Here is a 24,660-nt window from a genome sequence, read left to right as displayed (position 1 = left end):
GGTCTCATATAATCCTGACATTTGTAATAGTTTTTCTTCACTGTGGAAGCTCACAATTGTGGTTATGGTATTGATGGGACTTACCCTTTTGGGGCTTCTTCAAGGAAGTGATCAGAGGGTTCTTTCTATCTTCACTTTGTTGTATGGTTCTAATAGATCTGGACACGATTTTCATTTGTGATTTCTTGACATATAATTCCCAAGCTTTTCCCCCCAAAGTTATTAGATTCTTAAATTATTTCTCCTTGATTCATTTTATGAGATCAGATGTTTGACATTTGTCTATTTTTTATATTTTTGGTTTTCTTCTAATATTTCTTGCCGTCATTGATTCTACAAAGCCTTGAAATGAAACCCATTAAAAACTGAAATGAAACAGAACAAAACCCAATTCTTTTGAACATAATCCTAATTGCCCAATGAACATTATTTTTCTTAAAAAAGCATAGCCTCTGATACTTTTCTTCCTCAGCAGTGAGCATTCCACTCTTTCTTCACAACTTATAAACTCTAGTTTAAGTTTGGTCTTTAAAAATGTAAGAATTTGTTAGATAAGAATGAAAGAACTGCATTTCCCAAAGTGGAGAATCAATCATCTTCAGTGACACACAAAACACTAGTTGAGGGTTTAATTCACTCCTCAAACTACTTCTTGACTAATGAAGCAATTGCAATCTTGTGTATGTTCATCAGCAAAAATGCTAACCACATCTGAAAGAGACGCTTAATCCCCCTGTGCAAGACTTTGCCAATGAATTCTGTACAGGGTCCAAAAACATAGCAGTTCATGCTCCATTTGGCCTTGGATTCCTAAAGCCTTAAACCCCTACATTTGTACTACCAACCTTTAATATTGAAGATCTAAGAAGACATACCTCAATCTCGGAATCACTGGAGTCTAAGAGGTGGGGAGGAACAATGGGTAGCATGGGCTGGCCCATTTTAGCCATCCTAGAGATCAGTTTAGCTTTGGTCACATCAGGATTCTAGAGAGAGAACAAAAGTCACAAAATGCATCATTTTCATATGGTTTATTTGCCACTATTTTCTCATGCTGATTATAACTCATGGTGCCATCTCATTCTCTTAAAGCTGCCCAATTTCTCTCATTGGCTTACTCCCAAAGATCTCTCAGTCTTAATTCCTATTTTAGAAGTTATCAAAATCAGGATGATTCATTATCAGAAGGGAATGGATGAAACCAAACCCACAGCACACTGAGATAGGAGTTAAGGCATTTAGAAATCAGTCTTGGGAGAGGCTACACTAGAAAGCTGGTTTGAAGTGGAGCAATTGAGATCTAGGAAGACAGCAGCAAAAGAATTATGTAGAACTTAAGTTAACTATTGTTTGGAAACCTAAGATTATGTTTTGTTTCCCCCTTAAACATCTTACCTGGAAATGATATTTGGTTTATGATATTTTAAAATATGATCCTTATCAGTTAGTATAGTTGTTACCTTCCTGAGCTCCGCTTTTTAAAGAAGAGTTAGAGAAAGAACTTATGCTAAGTGATGAAAATGAAATCTAGAAACTTACAGGATTTGAAAGTGGGTAAATGACCTTAGATAATTTTTAGTTCAACTTAAGTCATTTGATAGATTAGGAAATGGAGGCCTAGAGAGGGAAAGTGACTTTACTCGAGAGATCTTCAAAGGAATGGAAATGGAAGGGTTTGGGTGAGGATGTAATGATAGTCTGGAAATTAAGACAAGCGGGGCAGGATAGAGTAGGGGGTGGTACTGGCTAACCAGTTATATTACAGTATTATATTACAGTTATATTAGATGTTATATTACTCCTCCATCATCCATTACTTTCTTACCATTTTACTTTAAACTACCCCTTTTTAAATGGCATACAATTTAAATATAATGCTTTTAAAAACCTTAGAGAACTACAAATGGTGACTATTATGATTGACAACTTCCCAGCTGCTTCTATATGAAAAGGGGTGAGAGGATAGAGCTCCTAGGAGAAATATAATATAGCAATAATTTTAATAATTCCCCTGACCTTAGACTGCTTCTGTTCTAACAATCTGTCAATGATTCTAAAGTCTTCTGACCTTAGAGTAGTCCTACAAATATTGCTGACTGTCAGATACATAATCTGCTAATCTAATCAGAGATAATCAAGTTCTTGAGATCACTCGTCAGTTCTACCTCCAGGCCATAAAATGAGCATATCAGTGACATGAAGAACTGGATAAATTTATCTGCTTGCTCCTGGTTTTTTACTAAATTCTTTTGGAAGTTAGCCTGCTTCAATTGGCATTACAATTACAATAAACTTCACCCCTTGACTTAGAGATGAGTTCAAGCCTGCAAGTTCTTTTGAGACCCCTCACATAGGTAAATAGCAACATTTTGCTAACTCTTTCTTGACTCCTATCTTGTCTGAAGCTCCTTTCTGTCCCTTTGGAAAAGCATCCCAAAAGGTATTAAGGGACCTTCTCCACTCCACTCCCTGGAGTCCTGAGTATATCTATTTTAGTTGTGGGGATTGCTAACAAGATCAATATACCCCAAGTCCCTCTGTTTGCCTCTTATCTTAGATCAGATTAAAAAAAGAGAATGCTAAGGAACTATAGGGAAACTAAAATTCTGCTTCACCTGTAGAAATAGGGGAAGCAACAACAACCACTGAGACCCCACACAACCTTGTCCAAACACTTTCCCAACCCAGGAGGGGGGAATGGAGATGGAGTTGGGTTCTGGCTCCATGGTCAGCATTTCCCTGAACCCTGGCATCTGAAACTACCATCAGAGATCCTGGCACCAGTCAACCCAGCCTTCAGCAGGTTCTTTCCAGCAACTGCCTGAGAAGAATCTGAGTCCCCCTGGTACAAACCAGCACAATAGTGTTAAGTGAGAAAGCTAATCAATCTCTGCATTTGGTAAGCCCTATCATTCTCTCAGTTGTGGATATGTATTAGCAATATAATTTATAGCAAATTATCTCTGCCCAGTTTTCTGATTTGTAAAGAGAAATAATAATTGTTTTGAAGATCATTTGATTGCAAAAATGCTTAACATAAAACAAATGCTACATGAATGTTAACTGCTTTATTGGCAGGGTTTTAAACTACTACAATTGCTTCATATTTGATAACTTTATGGGTTTTTAGATGTGACCAACATACAATGTCAATGTTGAGACAAATGAATGTATAGAGAAAAGAAAGTCTCTTTCTCTTTTTTTTCTCCTTCCCTGATTGTAGCAGAGATACATGAATGAAGGAGAGGGAGAGAAAGAAAATACACTGAGTTCAATGAAATTTGATACAGTAAAAGCAATTTTAAAGGAGCTTTAATTAAAGCCCATTAAAGGGTTATGAAATATAATCTATTTGCACTGATTATGTTAACAGAAGATTTAAGAATTTGGGAACTTAAAAAAAAAACAGAAAAGCAGTTTTCTACTACTTTAAAGACTATGGCAACAGTCTCCTTTTGAGTTATCTAGAATCAGACTTCTGAAGGCCCTATCAACTAAAAGAAGGTGAAAAGTTTAGTTAGCCTTGTTAATGTAATGTAGGGAATTAGATATTTTCACCTTTGCTAGAAAATTATGAGGGAAATTGTGTCAAGGCCTTGAATAAAATCATAGAGCTGCTTGGCAATAACTAAAGTTCATGGTCCAATTAACTCCCACCTCCCTAATGCACAGAGCAGAGAGGAAGCAATCATCACCCCCTGAACCTTCCTCAAAGAAACAGCCGTGACCTTTTCTGGGCATGGCTGGATTTTTTTAGAATCTGGACTTAACTTGGGTTCTTGCCAAACCTATCTATTCAAGGCCTTGACACAATTGTCCTCCAATGGGCCCCTGATTAGGCCAAGGCTTTTTACTCTATATGTTAATGGAAGACGAAGCCAGATCCTAGGGGCCTTGACTCAGTTCCTGGTACCCCATCCCAGGTCCTTGTTTACTTCTCAAAGAAACTTGGTGTCTTTGGGATAACCCTCCTACCTTAGAGCAATGGCTGCCTCATTCCTTCTAATGGAGGAAGTCTCTAAGCTCACTCTAGGTCAACCATTGGGGATTTTAACCCCCCACCAGGTTCAGAACGAGAGTTTTAGAATTGGGGAAAGGAATGAGAATGAACATCTATATTAACTCCAAATATGTGTTTTATGTTTTGCAAGCTCATGGGGCTATGTGGAAAGAAAGGGGACTCTTGATACAAAAATAAATAAATAATTCCTTCATTAAATATTCAGGGGAAATTCTACAATTACTACAAGTTGTCCATGGACTTTTATAAAAGACATCAGAAGGGGATTCACTTCAGGCTAAGGGAAACAGCCTTGCAGATTCATCAGCCCCTGTTGCTGTCTGTTTGCCCCTGGCCATGGCACCTTTAATTCCCCAACTCCCCAACTTCTACACTCCCTCATAGCTCTGAGGAACAAGTCCTTGCTAAAGAAAAGGGATACACCTTTCTCTTTCGGAGTGGTTTCAAACACTTTCAGGCCAGTTTCTAATCCCAGAGGCCAGCCAGTGGAAACTTCTCTTTGGTCTATACCAAGCTACTCACTTGGGAAACAATGTTCTCGGATCCCTTGTGAAACTATATTCACATGGGTCACAAGCTAGGAGAAACAAAACAGATCTGTCAGGTCCGCCCAGTTTGTGCCCAAGTAAATTCTGAAAGGGTTGTTAATTTTATTTTATTTTACATGTGCCCCCTTGCAGGGGCTTCAAACTGCTTTTGTTGTCACCTTTTTGTTCATATTTAGCCCCTGCATTTTTAATTTACTTGTGAGATTTGTTTCCTCCAGACTCCAAGTTATGAATTTCCAACTACTTGTTCAACCTGAATACCATCTACTAAATGATTGTAACAGTCAGCATCCCTTGAATGTTGTTGCCATCTTCAAGTCTCATGCCTCCCCTATTCATAGTTTGGACCCCACTAGACAAGGCCACCTCTACATCCCTTATCAGCATGAAGCAGCTCCAGAAGATGAGATCTCCATCCCTTTGGCCCCAAATGAATTTGGGGTTCAAAGTGCAGAAAAGGTAGAAAATGATAGGGTACAGCTTCTAGGGGGAAATACAGCAATAATTTTAAAGTCCCCTGACCTTAGAATGCTTCTGTTCTTTTTGGGACCCCAACCTTTTGTGGTTCCTTCTGAACCTCAACAGGGGAAATCCTTACTTAATCCTTAAGAAATTAAACTGAGTTGTCCTTTTGGAAATCTAAAACTTCTTTAAATACTGGAAGATAATTAATTTAAAGGGAAAATGTTCAGAATCTTTAAAAAGTGAGTAGAAAGAAGAACATGAGAAAAAGAATAAATGCAATTGATGGGGTCCTGAATGGTGGGTGTGATGGGCAGAGAGAAATTGAAGAATTGATAAAAATTATTCCCTAGGACAGGCAGGAAGAAGGCTCCCAAAATAGAGATCAGTTCCTTGGTCCTACCCTCTGAAGATAATCCAGTCAAATACAAGTTATATAAGACCATGAGGATAAATTCTCCCTATAAAACAATTTGTAGCCCATGCTATAGTAACAGCCCTCTTTTTGGGAGTTTTTCTTTTTCCTTCTCCCCTTTTTTTATGCCATGTGGTATTCACCCCTAACTCCATTATGTTTCCCAATCCCACTTTTCCTTACAACTAACTAACTCTTTTAGGATGCTAAGTCCTTTTCAGGATTTAGCCTGCCAGCTAAGGACATGCCCCAACCTCATGGGTTTCTACTGGGTAATTTTGAGTTCCACTGAGGAACTTGTCTTTCATATTCTCTCTAATCCTATTTTATACTTACCATTCTCAGTTTATCTATCATATCCTTTCATTTTGTCTGTAACCTATCTTCCTAAACAAATCTACCTTTTGCCAAAGAGAATGGCCATCATTAATTCTTCACATGACTGAATCCCAACTTTGGTGTCTGACATCATTTGGTGCCAAATCCCACATCATAGATCACATCATAAATACTTCCAAGAATAACATGGGGATCACATTTATATCTAGCAATTTTACCTTTTCTTAATTGAAGTATAAAATAATTAAATTCCACAGTACAGTCAATCTTCCCCCAACCAAATCCTCCTCAGACACATTCTTTTCCAACCTTAAGATTCTCCTTTAATAACACATTGAAAATAATGTCATGTTCAAAATCTATTTTGCTACCCTTATGTTTTCTCTTCTCTAAAATTTTCCCCTTTTATTCACGATAGCAGTCATCCTCATTTTTATAAAGATTACTAATATTTTCCAAAGATATCCAGATACTCCCACTCCCCCATAAAACTCTCATATAGTATACACAAGACAAACTAACAGTTGGACAGCACAATTTCACCTCAAATTCAATGATGTGAAATGTTATATTACATACATATATAAAAATAATACAAGCAGATTTCACTGGGCCAAACTTAGAGCTTTTAACATAACTTACTGAAAGTTGTTCACTGATGGAGTTTGACTTGGTTCGAACAGCTGGCTCTCTGAAAGGAAACAACACATATACAGTGAGAGACAAGATTAATTCAAATTATTCTTAGCTTCTTCCTCTGCTAATCTGGGCAGTTTATATTTTTATAAATATTCATTGCATTTCAATTAGATTGTCAGATTCATTGGCATACAATTGGGCAAATAGCTCCTAATTTCTTCTTGGGTGTTAAGTTTACCCTTTTCATTTCTGATACTTGTAATTTGGTTTTCTTCTTTACCCTTTTTAATCACATTAATTAAAAGCTTATCTATTTATTTATTTATTTTTAATAAAACCAACTCTTAGCCTTATTTATTAGTTCAATAGCTTTCTTACTTTCAATTTTATTAATCTCTTGATTTTTAGACTTTTTAATTTGGTATTTAATTGGGAATTTTAAAATGGTTCTTTTTCTACTTTAAGTTGCATGCCCAATTCATTAATCTCTTCATTTTATTCATGTAAGCATACATTTTCTCCCGTTTATACTTTTTTTCTCTCTCTTTTCACCCTGTCCCTCCTCATCAGCATTTTGCTTTGGACCATCCTCTTTGTCAATTTGTTCTCTCTTCTATCCACTTCATTTTCCTTCCCCTTTCTCCTTCTACTTTTCTATCGGATAAGACAAATTTCTATATTCAATTGAGTATGTATGTTATTCCCTCTTTGGCCAAATCTGATGAGATTAAGGTTCAAACAATGCTCATTCCCCTCTCTTCTTTCCATCTAGTATAACAGATCTTTTGTGCCTCTTCATGTGATGTAATTTATTCCAAATCGCCTTCCCTTTCTTCTTCGCCCTTTCCTCCTTTTAATTTCCTTTTTATATCACCACATCAGTTAACTTATTCTGATACCCTCTATCTATATCCTGTCTAATTGTTCTCAATTCTTAAGAGTTACAAGAATCTTCTTCCTGTGTAGGAATATAAACAATTTAACCTTTGAATAATTATTTTTTTTCTTTCTTGTTTACCTTTATATACTTTTCTTGAGTCTTGTATTTGAAGATCAAATTTTTTGTTCAGCTCTGGTCTTTTCATCAGAAATGATTTAAAGTACCCATTTTTTATTGAATGTCCATCTTTTCCTCTGAAACATTATGCTCAATTTTGCTGAATAGCTGATTTCATTTGCTCCAATCTTTTAATGTATAAGTCTTAGGAAATCTTGACTTTGATGTTCAATATTTCTTTCTGACTGCTTGCAGTATTTTCTCCTTAACCTGATCATTGTGGAATTGAACTACAACATTCCTTTGAGTTTTCATTTTGGGGTTTCTTTTAGCAGATGATTAGTGGATTCTTTCAATGACTATTTATTTTATCCTATGGTTCTAGGATATCAAAGCAGTTTTCCCTGATATTGTCTTGAAAAATGATGTCCAGTCTCTTCCTCTTCCTTTTTTTTTTTTTTTTTGATCACGGCTTCCAGGTAGTCCAATAATTTTTACCCCTCAACAGTATTTTATTTTTCCAAATACACACAAAGAGTTTTCAATATTCATTTTTGTTAGATTTAGTGTTCCAATTTTTTTTCCTTCCCTTCCTTCCCTTTCTCCTCCTTAAGATAGCAAGAAATCTGATATTGGTTAATTAAATACAAATAATTCTTTTAAACATATTTCTATATTTTTCATGTTGTGCAAGAAAAATCAGAGAAAAATCCAAGAAAGAAAAAGCAAACACGCAAACAAAAAAAAGGTGAAAATACTAGGTATTGATCCATATTCAGTCTCCATAGTTCTCTTTCTCGATGAGGATGGTATTTTCTATCCCAGGTCTATTAGAATTGTCTTGAATCACCACATTGCTAAGAAGAGCTAAGTCCTTCACAGCTGATCATTATATCATCTTGTTATTACTATGAACAATGCTTTCTTGGTTCTGCTCATTTCATTAAGCATCAGTTCATGTAAGTCTTTCTAGGCTTTTCTGAAAGCAGCCTGCTCAACATTTCTTATAGAACAATAATAATCCATTACATTCATACACTACAACTTATTAAGCCATTCCCCAATTGATGAGCATCCACTCTAGTCCAATAACTCTTAAATTGTCTCTCCTGAATCTAATTTCCAGGCCAGTTGTTTTTCTTTTGAGGTATTTCAGAATCATGAGTTTCCATTTATTCAATTCTAATTTTTAAACAATTGCTTTCTTCAGTTAGCATTTCCATTTGGCTAATTCTAATTTTGAAGCTGTTTTTTTCCCAGTGAATTTTTCCCCCATTTGGCCAATTGTATTTGTCAAATCTATGTTAAGATTTTTTTTTGTTTGTTTCTTCCTCATTTTTTTGGCCTATTTTGTGGCTTTTAAAGTTGAGCTCTGTTCTTGGGATACAGGGGCACTATCCCAGTTCTCTTGTGCTCAGGGTCAGGGGTCTGGTCACCAGCTTTGATCATTGGGACCTCAGATGCTATTGACTTGTTCACTATGCTAAGTCATGACTGTTACTGCCTGGTGACTGGGGCTGGCAATTCAGCTTCTGTACTGGGGCTTCAGGCTCCACCATTGGCCTGCTTTCTCACTGGCCTGCTGAGTGAGAACCAAGGGACCTAGTTGTTATCTGTGCTGTGGGTAAGAGCCTTCCATTGGCCTGCCCAGACACTGTCAGAGCTAGGCTGTGCTCCTCTTTTATCCAAATGATACATACCTTTTCTGAAGTCCTAAATTATTTTAAGCAGGAAAATTGTTTCAGTCTGTCTTTTTGCAGGTTCCATCACTCCAGAATCTGTTTAGAGGGTTGATTTAACATTGTTCCCAAGGGAATATGGGGAGAAATCAGGCAACTTCCTGGCATTTCTCCACCATCTTTTTCTGAACCACTTTAACAGATAAAAGTTAGGTAAAGGAATTCTTATTCCTTAAAGTTTCTGAAGGTGACAGGTCAAGATGTCTGCTATTAAAGCTAAAAATTCTGTTTTTAAAAAATGTGTTAATGACTTTTATATCACCTTCATTTTTTTTCTCTCTCCTGCCTCTCCCAAAGAATCAACCATTATAACAAAGAATAATATAGAGGAAAGAAAACAGTTCAACAAAAATAACAAATAGAAGAACAGAGCCTGACAACACAGGGCTTCACACTTGTAATTCAACAGCAAAGACGGGAAGGAGGGGAATTTTCATCTCTTACTTTCAGAGACAATATAAATAGGTATTATAATTACTCAAAATTTAGTTTTGATTTTCCTTTACTCTTTTCCATTTATTTTATTGAAGTCATTGCATATGGCATTTTTCTAGTTCTACCTAGTAACTTTGCTTCAATTCATGTTTTCCCATGAGTTTCTAAATTCTTCACATTCATATTACAATTCATTTATCAATTCTTCAAATGACAAATATCTACTTTGTTGCTAGTTCTCTGCTACTCCAGAAAATTCTACTATAAATATTGAAATAAATGGGATATTTCTTTCTCTCTCTGATTTTATTTCTGGGTCAAAGGGTACAGATATTTTATTAATTTTCTTTAGCATAATTAGAAATTGCTTTCCAAAATTGTTGAACCAATTCGTAGCTTTCCCAGTGTATTACTCTGCTTGGCTTTCCATGAGCTCATAAGATTAACTATTTCCATCTTTTGACATCCTTGCAAATATAGTGGGTATAAGGTAAAACCTCAAATTATTCTGATTTATATTTCTTCTATTATTTGTGATTTGAAGCAATCTTTCATTTGGTTCTTTATAGCTGGCAATTCTTTACCAAACCAACAAAATTCATTTGGAGGAACAAAAGTCTAGAATTTCAAAGAAAATAATTTTTTGAAGTCTTTAAGACCTCATATTATGCTATAAAGCAAGAATCACCAAATTAACTATTCGGTATAGGTGTAAAACCTGAAAAACTGATGAGTGGAGCAGAATAGTTAAGGAAAAATCAGCAAAACTTATTAATTAAATAAATAACCCAGTGTTTGACAACCATGAAAATATTCTTATTTGGGAAATAACTTCCTATTTAATATTATTTAGTCATTTCAGTCATATCTGATTCTACATGGCCCCTTTTTGAGAGATTTTGATATTGGAGTAGTCTATCATTTCCTTTTCCAACTCGTTTTACAGATGGAGAAGCTGAGGCAAAGTAAGTATCTGAATCTGGATTTGAACTCGGGTCTTCCTGATTCCAGGCTCAGCACTCTCTCTATTCTTCTATGTAGTTGCCCTCCTTATTTAATATGGAGATATAAAAACTTCTAGGAAAAATGTAAAGTAGTCTGGAAGAAATGATGCTTTTACACCAACAAGTTATACCACAGTTCACAAGAGATTCCAACTTAATATTACTGATGATACAACAAAAATATTAAAAGAGAAGCAGCAGATTATGGTTAGGACATTCTTAAGTAAGGTATTTTTAACGAATAAGAAATAAAGGCAATTACAAAAGATAATTAATTACATGGAACTGAAAAGTTTCTTCATAGACAAAATTAATGCATGCAGGATAAAAAATAAAGAGAAAAATCTTTGTTACGCAAATAAAAAGTACTCTTTGGATCAGAACTTCCATCACTAGACTTATACCCTGAGGTAGCCACTAATAATAAGAAAAGACCTCATATAAGCCAAAATACTTACAACTGAATTTTTTTTTTTTGCTGAGGTTAAGTGACTTGCCCAGGGTCACACAGCTAGGAAGTGTTAAGTGTCTTAAGACCAGATTTGAACTCAGGTCCTCCTGACTTCAGGGCTGGTATAGAATCTTTTGTAATAGTTAAGAATTAGAAATGTAGTAGATGTCCATCAAGTGGAGAAAGACTAAACCAACTGTGATGAATTAATGGAATTATAACTGTGCTATAAGAAATGATATGTTTAATTCAGAGAAACATCAAAAGATCTACATGAACTGATCTAGAATAAAGGAAGCAAAGGTAAGAAAAACTACTGATAATGAGAACAATGTAAATGGGAAAAACTATATACAAATACACAAAAATCAAAGGTGAAATTGGCAATATTGGCAATTATAGAGATGAAGCATGACTTGAAAGAAGGCCCATAAGAGGATACTTCTAACCTACCCCTTCATGGAAGTAGTAGGCCTATGGATGCTGTATATTGTACATATTTTAGTACTTCTTTTATGTATTAATCCATTGTGCTGATTTTTTTTTTCCTTTTCTTTTTTGTCTTTAAAAATAGTACTTGTTATATAGGATAGTTCTCTGGGAGAGGTTGGGAGAGGGAAAACTATGAGGACATAAAAAAGCAAAAGACGTCAACAAAATCTTTTTAGTAAAGAAAAAATACTTTTGTGACATTGTAAACACACACACACACCCATGCAGTATGTATGTATGTATGCATACAAGGACAGAACTAATATTAACATATAAGATCAAGAATCATTCATCAATAAATAAGTGGTCAAAAGGTATGAATAAATAAATAGTCTTCAAAAAACAAGTGACAAACTACTAACAACTATAGGAAAGATGGCTCCAAATCACTTTAAGAGAAATGCAAATCTATATACCTAAAGTTTTATCAAGTTGCTAAAGAGGACAAAAGATAAACTTAATATTGTCGAGTTTTTAGAGAGAAATACACAATAATATACATTTGTAGAAACATGGATGGATCTAGTTATTTTGAAAAGAAATTTGAAATTTTGCTAACTGCTAAGTGACTAAAATGTCCACACTTCCACAAATTCTACTAACGTTACAGATGCCAACATTCCAAAGTGTATGATAACATGCCTCTCTAAACCTGGTAGGGAATTTCCTCCTAGATTTTTTTTTTTTTTTTTTTTGATGTTGAAAGAGCTGGTAAAGTTCCAATTTCTTACCCAGGTTTAAAAGGCACTGCAGTAGGTGGCAGTAATACTGGTTCAGCACTAAAGTTATCAGCACCAGGTGTTGGAGAAGGAGTTGCAGAATCATGGGAATTAATGCTGTGCCCATCAGAGCCAGAATCTTTGGCAAATTTCACCTATGGAAAGAATAATCAGTACAGGATAGAATAATCTGTCTTGACTGAACTGAGCACTAGTCAAATCAATGTGGTTTAATTTATACCATTAGCCATAATTTGCTTAAATGTAATGGTAAAGAGAGGAGATGAAAAGCAGTTGCTTGGCTTCAGAGATCTCCCCTAGTTCTCATGGTTTAGGGTTCTATGCTGTGCAAGGGTAAGTCTTCCAGAGAAGTAAGGTGGGAGCAGGAGACAGATGTGTCTCCTGGGGTTACACTGTGACAAGGAAGAGAAAAATCTTAAGTTTTAGAGTTAGGAGGGAGAGAGGAAAGAGAGAACAGTATTTCAGAATAGGAGAAGATGTCTCTGGACAAACAAATAAAATATGTTTCTAAAAATAGATGGGAATTTAATATGTTGCAGTCCATTTTTTCAAATTCAAGGTAGAAGTAGGAAGATTCAGCTGTTTGCTATTCAACAACTGTGGTTTAGGTTTATCATGAATTTATCATATTTAACATGAATTCATTAACCAACCTCAACTAGGTTCCAGTTAATCCTTTAATTCCTCTCTAATCGAAACCCCAGAAGCTTTTCTTCATATTGCTCTCTTGAGCTCCCCATCCTTTGCCTCTCTCAGTTTAGGACTACAATTGTCTCTTACTTCTCTCTTTTCATCTCCAAATTTTTGACATAATTTTTTCCCTTCCCCAGGTACCTGACAAAGAGGGGTCCCTTCTTACCAAGGCCAAGCCTTCTATTTAGGCATTTAATCCTCCTTTTTCTGTCTTCTTTGGCAGTCTGTATCTTCAATCTCCTTCTCTCTCTAGTCTTTAATTTCTCCTTACTGAAATTACTCTTCTTTCCTGCCTTCAAACATGCCACATGTTCCTCTCCCCTTTCCTTAAGCCATCACTCCTTATTTCTTCTCCCTTTTCTAAGTACACTACTATTTTTTGTCCTCACTGGGCTCTCCTAGTCTCCATCCTTTGTCTCCTTCCTAGTTTATTACTCCTTCATTCCTTGCACTCTTCTTCCTTTCCCAACTATATTTTAAAGCGAGGAGCAGCTGCTCTATACTACTTTTTGAACTCCAGTCTCTGTCCTCTGGTGCTCTTTAAAGACCTCTGGCACCTTTGCTCCTATGCACACACTGCTAATTAGAGCTAGCTAAGCCCCATACTAATGTATGTTACATAGTCTCACTTTCCTCAACAATCTGTTCTCTCACTCACCAAAAGGGCTCTTCCAAACCTTTTCATACCACCTCAAGCCTCCCATAGCACCCCCCCCCCCCCCCCCCGCCCCCTCCATACTTCAGGAAGAAAATGTAAGCCATTTCATGAGAGATTCTTCCTCTCTCCTCTTTTCATATCACTTAGTTATCTTCTCCACTATCTTTGTCTCCACCTGTCTCTCCAGAAGGGTGACCCTTCCCCTAGATAAAGAAAATAAAGATTCCCCATCTTTATCTTCCCGCCTCTTCCAGTAGATTTCCCTATCATTCCCAAATCTCTCTCTAATCAGTCTCTCCCTATCTACTGACTCCTTCCCTACAGGCTACAAACAAGCTTATATTGTTTTCATGCTTTAAAAAACCTTCAATTTACCTTACTCTTCCTCCTACTTTTCATCCTAAACTTCTCCCTTTTGGGCTAAATTGTTGGATAAGGCCAAATACAACTGACATCTAGACTTACTCTGCATTCTAGATTTTAAATCCTCTGCAACCTGGCTTCTAAACTCATCACCTGACTGTACTGTCTTTCACCAAAGCCTCTAATGATTTTTTATTCACTATATCTAATTCTTTTCTCCTCATCCTTTTTGATCTCTGTAACTTTCAACACTGTTGATCACTCATGTCCTGGATACTCTCTCCTCTCTAGATTTTCATGACATTGCTCTCTCTGCTGATTTGACTACTCACTCTCAGTCTCCTTTTAGGTTATACTTACTGATCTGGGTTTAATCTGTGCAGATGATTCCCAGCAATGTAGATAGATGGATAGATATAGATATAATTACAAATTTATTTACAATTTCATATATATATATATTTAAAGTAAAGATAAAGATATCTATCTTTACCCCTAATTTTTCTCCTTAGTTACATTCTCCATCACCAACAGTCTCTTGTACTTTTCCAATTGGTTGTCCATAGACATTCTCAAACTCAATCTATCCAAAACTAAATTTGTTACTATTGTCTCCAAATCTTTCTTCAGAATTTTCCTATTACTGCTGAAAAAACCAACACCTCAGATGACCCAAGGCTTATAATTTCATCCTTGAATACTCTCTTGTGCTCATTCTACATATCCAATCTGTTGCCAAGACTTTGAACTTTCAACTCCCTTATGTCACCTTCTCTCCACCCATATGGCAATCATCCCAGTCCTGGCTTTCATCGCCTCAAGTACATCTAACATCCTTCAATACCTTGTCTTTTTTTTTTTTTTTTTTTTAGTATTCTTACATATTATTCCCCTCTACATATTTTGCAACCTGGTAAAAGTTGCCTTTTGCAATCCTTCATAACTGATCCTCCATCTCCTGACTGTCTTTTTCTCTGGTTGAACCCCAGGATTGAAATGTTCCTTATGTTTGCCTTGTGGGCTTCCTGATTTCTTTCTAGACTCGGCTCAAATCCCACTGTAGGAATCTTTTTTCATTCTTCCTCCTGGTCATACTTGCCTTCCGAGATCAATTTCTAGCTATTCTTAATATAAAATTATTTGCAAGTTTTTTCCTCCACTAAAATTTGAGCTCCCTGAAGACACTATATGTTTTTGCCTTTGTAACCTCAGTACTTAACATACTTCTTAGAAAACAGTAAGTGCTTAATAAATTTTTGCTAACTGATACTTGCTGTGTTTCCTCTAATCTTACTACTTCTCAATCCTTTGCAATGTGGATTCTACCATTACCAATGAACTGAAACTGCTCTCTTCAAAATTACCAATGATCTCTTAACTGACAGATATGATGAATCTTTTCTCAGCTCTTATCGTTTTCAACCTGATTGCTGCATTGAACACTGTTGACAACCCTCTCTTCTTGGATACTCTCTCCTCAAGGTTTTCCTGGCACTCCTCTACTGGTCTTGTTTTGTCTGATTGTTCTTTCTCATCTTCCTATACTGACTCATTATCCATATTACATACAAGTGTATGTATGTACACTTGGGAAACATAATGTTTCCCAAGGCTGTAGGAGACTTTGCTTATTCTTTTTCTACACATGGAAGTTATCTCATCAGTTTTCTGAGATTTAATTCCCATTTCTATGTAGATGATTCAATGACCTATATATCCAGTCCCTGTCTCTCCTTTGAGCTTCAGTTTGATCAGTTAGCTAATAGATATTTCAAACTCCCAAAGACACTTTATACTTATTATATCTAAAACAGAATTCATTTTCTTTCTCCTAAACCCTTCCTTCTCCCAATTTTTTTTTTTTTCTGTTGAAAGAATCAGCATCTTCTAATCTCCTAGGTCCATAACTTTGGGAAGCCTTGTTTCCTCACTCTCCCTCATTCCATATATCCAATCAGCTGCCAAATTTTACTATTTGTCAACATCTCCTTTATCTGTCTTTTTCTGATTCACATAGCTATCACCATGGTTCAGGCCTTCTTGGCTACATTATTACTATTTTTATTTTGTCTCTTCAGTTCAAGTCTCTCCCTACTCCAGTCCATCTTACATACTGGGTCAAAACAATTTTCCATAAGTATAGATGTGACCATGAGACTACCTATTCCATCATCTGCAAAGATTCCCTGTTATCTTCAGAATAAAATGTAAGGACCTCAGCCCTTTACCACCTGGCCTCAATTTATCTTTCCAATCTCAATGGATATTCCCCTTCCCATACAGTCATCTAGTCAAACTGGCTTTCTCTCTGTTCTGCATACATGATACCATACCTCTCATCTCTGTGCCTGATTTCAATTTACAGAGTCCCTCTCTTCCTTTACGATACATCTCAAGCCCCATTACCTGTGAGAAACTTTTCCAGATATTTACTAACTGCTAGTGCTCTTCCTCTCAAACTACATTGAAACTACATTTCAAACTACATTGAAAATATTTGTATTTATTCACTTTATTTGTATGCTGTATATATTTTTATATATCTTGTTACTTTGCCCATTGGAATGTAAGCTTACTAGAATGTAATGCTTACTAGCTGGGCAGGTCATTTAGCCCTGATTGGCCCCTTTTCCCTGTACCTCACCCCCAACCAAAAAGAAAAAAATGAAATAAAAAAATAAAACAATGTAAGTTTCTAGACAAAAGGGACTGTTTCATTATTTGTACTTGTATCTCCATCACCTGGCATTGTGCTTGGCATTTAATAGTTGCCTAATAAATGCAAGTTGACTGATACATGTTGAAGGATCTCTCTAGAACAGAAGAAAATGAAAGCCTATCAAGGTCACATCTAGTAGTGCTTCACTTACCCTTTTGACTTGCATCTCAAATATCAGGGTTGAATCTGATGGAATATGTCCACTTATACCTTCAGAGCCATAAGCAAATGATGGAGGAATAATGAGAAGTCTTTTTCCTCCTTTCCTCATGCCAATCATTCCATCTTCCCAGCCCTTTGGAGATCAGAACACAAGATTCAAGATTAGTTGGCATGAATTGTCTTAATAATAATCAGTCAGTAAATAACCATTTATTAAGTGCCTAATGTGTGCTGAGCTCTGAGCTAAGCTCTGGAGACATTGTAAATAAAAAGGCACAAGCCAGCCTCTGTCCTCAAGAAATCTATAGCCTAAAGGGGCAGACAACATAAAAACAACTATATTCAAAATAAATTGGAAAAAATTCACCAAGGAAGGGACTAGAATTAAGACAGATTAATAAAAGTTTCCTGAAGAAGATAGGATTTAAGATGGGACTTTAAAGAAATCAGAGAAGCCAGAAGATGGAAATGAAAAGGAAATGTGTTAGAGGCACAGGAGACAGCTGGTGAAAATTCCAGATTTAGGGAATAAAGTGTGTTGTTCCAGGAAGAGTAAGGAGGCTAACATTCCTGGATCAAAGAATACCCAGAGGAAGAAAGTGGTAAGTTGTAAAAAGACTGGAAAGGTGTGTAGGATAAAGGAGAAAGAAGGTATCAGATAATTTGAATACCAAAAAAGAGAATTTTATAGTTGAATCTAGAGGTGACAGGGAGTCACTGGAGTTTACTGAATTGGGATGACATGATTGGACCTCCACTTTAGAAAATGAAAGAATTGTGGCAGGCAGATCTACCAGCAAGCTTGTGGAGTCAAAATGGCAGAGTAAAGTCAAGAAGCTATTTGAACTCTCCCAGTTTCTCTTGAAAATCACATGCAACCAAGCCTCTGAAGAGAGTTTGATGAAATGAAACCACTCTCCAGCTCAAAACAGACTAAAAATGTCAATATCACTGGGGTGAAAAGGGACCCTGAGAAAACTAATGAGAGGGTTTTAATTACAGGAAATCAAGAACTAAGACCCTCAGTCCTGGTTCTACAGTAGAGGAGCAGTTCACATGATCAATGGGACAACTCAGAAGGCAAACTCTGGGAAACCAGGCTGTTTTCAAAACAGAGCAGGCAAAGCTACCTCCTGGAAACACAAGGGGTTCCTGTGCTCAAAGCCAAGGCTCAGAGCTGCAAAGGACAGCACCCTCCTATACTGTAGGAGCAGAGCTCCACCTTAAAAGTAAAAAAAGAAGAAATACCAAAAGAAAAGGAAAGAAAATGAGCAAGAAACAGAAAAGAATCTTGACCATAGAAAGCTACCATGGTGACAGGCAGATCAAAACACAGACTCAGACAAGGATAGAATGTCCACAGAAAAAACCTCAAAGAGAGATATGAATTGGTCTCAAGCCCAAAGAAGTTTCTTAGAAGTGCTCATAAAAGACTTTTAAAAGGCAAATAAGAGAGGTAGAAGAATGAGAAAGGAAATGAGAGGTATGTATAAGAGAGTCAATAGCTTGGAAAAGGAAGGAAAAAAATCCAACTCCTTAAACAGTAGAATAAACCTAATGGAAAAAAGAGATACAAAAGCTAACTGAAGAAAACCATACATTAAAAACTAGAACAAGGCAAATGGAAGCTAATGATGCTGTGAGACAGCAAGAATCAATCAAACTAAAAAGAATGAAAAAATGGAAGAAAATGTGAAATACCTCATTGGAAGAACAGCCAACCTGGAAAATAGATCCAGAAGAGACAATATAAAAATTATTGGCCTATCTGAAGGCCATGACCAAAAAAAGAGTCTAGATAGCATTCTACAAGAGATCATTAAGACTTATCAGCAAGGCATGAAATAATCCAAGCAAGAGGAGATAAAGTGCCAGTGTGAAACAAGACAGTGCTCTTGTCAGTGTGAAAAGAATGTATTCAAAAGACATTATAAAGGTGAAATGATAGGTCTTGGTAACAGATTGGATATGTGGGGTGACAGATAGTCAGGAGTAGAGGATGACGTCTAGCAGCAGAGTACCAAAGTCAAGAGGAGACCTCCAAAAGCTATCTAGGTCTTCACTGGGCCTAAGAGAGCAGTTACTGAAAGTGGACTTTCTAGACTTTTTTTTTTTTAAATGTTCTAATAGATCTGGTAAATCTAATGTGCACTGTTAAAAACAGGCCTTCCATGATTAGGAAAAATTACCTGCTTATAGTAATAACGCAGAGAAATAATGAACAACTAGGGGCAAGAATTCAGTAGCGATCTCTCCATGCACCAAAGTTAGACTATGAATATGGGCCCCAAAAAATACCCAGGAAGGGCCTTACCCTCCACCAACATACCTTCAGTACTTCTAGCCAATGCTAAGGAATGCCAGACAGGTGATATCTATCTTGCTTTGAAATATTTTTCTAAAGAGGAGACTTCTACCATTTTTCCTCAGTAGCTTTTTGATAAAGATTGAGTTAGAAGAGTTTCCCCCAGGGGAGAAAGGAAAAAAGACAAGAGAAATGAAAACTTTGCTGAACTTTCTTTTTTGTATATTATTTTAAAGGTAACATTTAAGAAAATATATGTAGTAATTCAAAGATTTCCCCCTCCCCCTCCTAGTTTCTAAAGAAGCCTTTTAGGATAGTCAGAAATATGACAGATTGGAACATAGAAGCAAACTTTTTAAATGAGTCCCACAATTGTTCACAGATTCAAAGAGGGAAACAATCAGTATGGCAAAGTAGAAGAGGCACTAAGTAGGAGTCTAGGACACTTAGGTTCTTAGCTTTGTTTTGTCATTAATTATTGTGTGACTTTGGCCAAATCATCTGTCTAGACCTCAGTATTTCTATATGTGAAATGGAGGGGAAAGGAATGTCCTGCCAGCTTTTAAACTCATTTCAGTCTAATTCAATACTTTACCTTAATGACTTTTCCTGATCCCAGCTTTAATCGAAGGAGTTTATCCTTGTTAACAGATGAGTCAAATACCTAAATGTAAGAGAACAGAATCATTGATTAAGGACTCAAACTGTAAAAAATAATAATTAAGATCAGCAAAGTTTTAATATAAGTTCAGACAATGATAGAAAAAATAGTTCAAGGTTTATGGAATATCCACAGTACAGTTTCATTTGGCTGTCAGAGGTTCTATTAAACTGAATATCTCTGCCAATATTATGCCAACATTTTAGAAAAACTGAAAAAGAAAAACTTAATTTTAGAAACACAAGTATACATCAATCAACAAATATTTCTTAACATATGAAGTACAAAGCACTATTTTAAAAGCAGCATGTGTGGAAGAGGAGCAAAGATAAAAACAAACAAAAAAATTCAAGGAGTATCCAATTTTGATGAGGTATTAAATAAGACTGTAATTAAATAAGATTGTAACTAATAATACAAAGCCGTAAAATCACATAGGCCAGAGAAGTCCTATAGCCAGTCTATGGAAAGAGAGAGCTACTTTAGCATTAGGATCTGTTATAAATTGAAATCAATACACTAGTATATTTAAAGCTAAATCTGTACCATTTAACCATTCCACTTGATATCTATGAACAAAGTCACCTGAATATAGCCATCTGTTTTTTCTAAATCCACCTTCCCCCTCTCATAACTTCATGACTGATTTTTACATTTTCAGTTCTAAGTCAAAAAACTCTAACCCATGATTTTTCTAAAATATGCTACTACAGAAGGGTTTTGGACTACTGCATTTACTAACCCAGCATCTTAGGTCAGAATTAGCATTCATAAAATTAAGAACACTCTATTAGACACTAAGAGAGCCAGGAAAAGTATCTGTCCTCCTAGAGGCATTTACAATAGAAATGGAGGGGAGGAGACTAAGTAGAGGAGTCAATGACATTAAATAAATAGCCAGGAGACTTACATGAACTGATGCTAAGTGAAATGAGCAGAACCAGGAGACCATTATATACCTCAACAATGATACTGTATGAGGATATATTCTGATGGAAGTGGATTTCTTCAACAAAGAGATCTAACTCAGTTTCAACTGATCAAGGATGGACAGAAGCAGCTACACCCAAAGAAAGAACACTGGGAAATGAATGTAAACTGCTTGCATTTTTGTCTTTCTTCCCAGGTTATTTTTACCTTCTGAATCCAATTCTTCCTGTGTAACAAGAGAACTGTTCGGTTCTGCACACATATATTGTATCTAGGATACACTGTGACATATTTAACTTGTATAGGACTGCTTGCCATCTGGGGGAGGGGGTAAAGGGGGAGGGGAAAAGTCGGAACAGAAGTGAGTGCAAGGGATGATGTTGTAAAAAAAAAATTACCCAGGCATGGGCTCTGTCAATAAAAAGTTACAAAAAAAAAAAACAAAAACAAAAACAAAAACAAAAAATTGAAATTAAAAAAAAAAATAGCCAGTCCCTCTCCCCTTTTCCTACTCTCCTCTCCTAAATGGTAAGTAGTCCAATATATGTTAAAGATAGTAGAAATATAAGTTAAATCCAATATATGCATAGATATTTATACAATTATCTTGCTGTACAAGAAAAATCAAATCAAACCAGGAAAGAAAATGATGAAGAAAATAAAATGCAAGCAAACAACAACAAAAAGAGTGAGAATGCTATGATGTGAACCACAGTCAGTTCCCCAAGTCCTTTCTCTGGATGTAGATGGCTCTTTTTGATCACAAGGCCATTGGAACTGGTCTGATTCATCTCATTGTTGAAGAGAAACAGGCAAGACTCACAGCCATTCAAGTCTTTCCAGCTTTCTATCTACTATACCACATTGTCATCATGAAACATACAAGCTAATTGGCAAGGAAAACAATAGAAGTTGAGGGACCAGAAAATGTCTCTGTAGAAGATGCTGAAGTGCACCTGAAAGAAAAATAGGATTCCTAAGAAGAAAAGATAAGAATGGAGGACACTGTAGGGCAAGAGGCATAGTAAGTGCAAAGTCACAGTGTCCTGTGTAAAAACTGTATGGAAGTCAATTGGGCTAGACTGCAGAGCTCGGAAAAGGGAGTAGTGGAAAGGCCTCCAGTTGCCTCTAAAAGCAAGAGTTAGCTCTTAGGTTTGGTGTTTCTTAGGGATTAGTGAGTGACCAAGGTCTCATATATACTAAGAGCCAGTATTTGAACCCAAGTTTTTTTACTCTAATCCAACACTCTTTCTACAACAGTATACAATCCCCTTGACAAGTTGTATGTTTTTTTTAAATTTCTCAAATGTAAACTTCTTTTTTTTAGATTAAGGAACTCTTTATTCTGTTCATTCCGTATTTATTCACAATTATAATTATCTTAAAATACTGTTAAATTTATAATTTAATCCTCTTTTCAAAGCCTTAACTTGAATACCAAAATGATTTGAGTTCAAAATGACTATTTCTCACTTCCTCCAGGACATTTCCTATCCAGGACAGATAAATGCAAAGTTCTTGGTTCAATTCATTTCAATTCTCTGATTGTTTCAGGGTCTGATTATGCTATTCATTCAGGTTAAGGAATCTATAATACATATTTTCTCAGCCAACTACCTCTCCAAACGTATTTTTAATGAGACTGTAAAAGAACCATCCTTCTTTGTTTAGAAAATACTGTCAACGGGGCAGTTAGGGGGTGCAGTGGATAGAGCACCAGCACTAAAATCAGAAGGACCCGAGTTCAAGTTTAGCTTCAGACACTTAACACTTCCTAGCTGTGTGACCCTGGGCAAGTCACTTAACCCAATTGCCTCAGGAAAAAAAAAGCTAAAAAATAAAAAAAAAGAAAATACTGTCAAAATACTCAAATTTGTGATCACTGTCTGATGTTCTCCAAATGGCCTTTCCTGAAATGATTCCTGATTGTCAAAAAGGATGTGAAAGGAAGAAATGGAGAACAAGAGAAGATTGCTATAAAAAATTAAAAACAGTAAAACTATTTCTATTTGCAAATAGTTATCTGACTGTAAAACTATCCCTCATCCTTTTAGTCATGCTTGATGGTTTTCAGTCTCCTCACCAACCTCACTACCTTCCCCTGTTTTCATCCTATTTGAAAATGCTCCTCTTAAGAGTGTGGCACCTAGAACTGAACACCATTCTTCAGATGGGGTCTGATCAACACAGAATATAAGAGAATTATTATTGATAATGCTGCCTAAGGTTGATTTAGATGACTTTTGAGATCTTTTGAGCTCCAAAATTCTATGAATCAATATAGTTGTATAAATAAATTGATATTCAATTGATAAATTATAAATGAATGGCTCAGTCTTCTCTTAAGTGGAATACAGATTAAGCACAGTAATATAAAGATTTATTGCCATTTTCCCTGTGTCCCTTCTAAGGGAGTTTGCTAGGCCTGTTTCATTTCAGTATTTTATTAATACGTGCTTAACAACAAATATGAAGATGAAGATAATGCACATATATTCTTATAATTTAAAAAACCAAGAATTTTATCATCTGCCATTAGCAACTTATAAAAAATTCTTACCTGGCCCAGTCCATGATTCTGGAAGAGCCATCCTGTATAGGCCACCTCCAAAGAATCACCAACTTGAACACCTGGACCCTCTCCTATAGTTAGATCTTGGCTCATCACAACTTCCAAGGAGGATACACTGTTACATTTGGCAATGCATATCTGCAAAAAGGAAATCACAGAAACCAAAAAAGGGTATATAGAAGATATTAAATTAATGCTTACTTTCCCCCAACAGTTGTTTCTACCAAGAAAATATATTTTAAAACTCAGAATAATCAAAAAGCCAATCACTGCTTTAAAATAGAATAAAATCTGCCTTGAATCACCATCCCCATTGAAGGAATCTTTCCACAGGTATTTTCTTTTCACAGTTTCTTTCCTTTTGCTTTCTTTTCCCCAATTACATCTAAACCATTTTTTTTTTGGGGGGGGGTTATACAAGCACATTCTTTTTTAAAATTATTTCCATATGAATCATGTTGGGAGAGAAAAATCAGAAAATAAGAGGGAAAAACCATGAGGGAATAAAAAACCCCAAAGAATGAACTGATGCTGAGTGAAACAGTTTTCTTGGTTCTGTTTCACTCAGCATCAGTTCATTCATGCAAATCTTTCCAGGCCTAATATTCTGTTACTTTCATATACCATTCAGCCATTCCCCAATTTGGGGGCATCTACTCTTCTGAACTTTTTGCGACCACAAAAAGAGCTGCTAATATGGACAAACGGTGCATATCCTTTGGTCCAGCAGTGTCTCTATTGTATCCCAAAGATTTCATAAAAAAAGGAAAAAGATCCACATTTACAAAAATGTTTGTAGCAGCCATTTTTGTAGTGAGAAGGAACTGGAAACTGAATAGATGCCCATCAGTTGGAGAATGGCTGAATAAGTAATGGCATATTAATGTTATGGATTTATAGTTCTATAAGAAATGATCAGGAAGATGATTTCAGAAAGGCCTAGACAGACTTACATGAAGTGATGCTAAGTGAAGTGGGTAGAACCAAGAGAATACTGTACACAGCAACAAGAAGATGGATGTAGCTGTTTTTAACAATGAGGTAATTCAGTCTAATTCCAACAGACTTGTGATGAAGAGAGCCATCTATATGCAGATACGAGGACTGCGGGGACTGAATGTAGATCACAACAAAGTATTTTCAACTTTTTTTTTTTGTGTTTTGATTGCTTTTTTCCCTCCTTTTTGATCAAATTTTCCTCGTGCAGCATAATTATGGAAATATGTACAGAAGAATTGCACATGTTTAATATATATTGGATTATTTACTAAGGGAGGAGATGGGGGAAGGGAGAAAAAGTGGTACATTTTTTTGA

At 36.0% G+C, this 24,660-nt stretch overlaps 1 protein-coding gene across 3 annotated transcripts in view; it reads right to left on the bottom strand.

Moving 5' to 3' along the window:
• The window catches only part of FKBP15 (FKBP prolyl isomerase 15), an 84,670-nt gene that overhangs the window by 36,998 nt on the left and 23,012 nt on the right, over nucleotides 1-24,660 (bottom strand). For all 3 annotated transcript variants that reach the window (XM_031954668.1, XM_031954669.1, XM_031954670.1), the window contains 6 exons: nucleotides 23,334-23,483; nucleotides 19,778-19,846; nucleotides 16,867-17,010; nucleotides 12,274-12,416; nucleotides 6,428-6,476; nucleotides 876-986 (listed from right to left, as the gene is read on the bottom strand). In XM_031954668.1, coding sequence (XP_031810528.1) covers nucleotides 876-986; nucleotides 6,428-6,476; nucleotides 12,274-12,416; nucleotides 16,867-17,010; nucleotides 19,778-19,846; nucleotides 23,334-23,483 — 666 coding nt within the window. The remainder of the gene's footprint in view (nucleotides 1-875; nucleotides 987-6,427; nucleotides 6,477-12,273; nucleotides 12,417-16,866; nucleotides 17,011-19,777; nucleotides 19,847-23,333; nucleotides 23,484-24,660) is intronic.

Source organism: Sarcophilus harrisii, chromosome 2 (assembly GCF_902635505.1).
Source record: "Sarcophilus harrisii chromosome 2, mSarHar1.11, whole genome shotgun sequence".
NCBI classification, from domain to species: Eukaryota; Metazoa; Chordata; class Mammalia; order Dasyuromorphia; family Dasyuridae; genus Sarcophilus; species Sarcophilus harrisii.
This window is presented reverse-complemented; position numbering and strand designations above follow the sequence as displayed.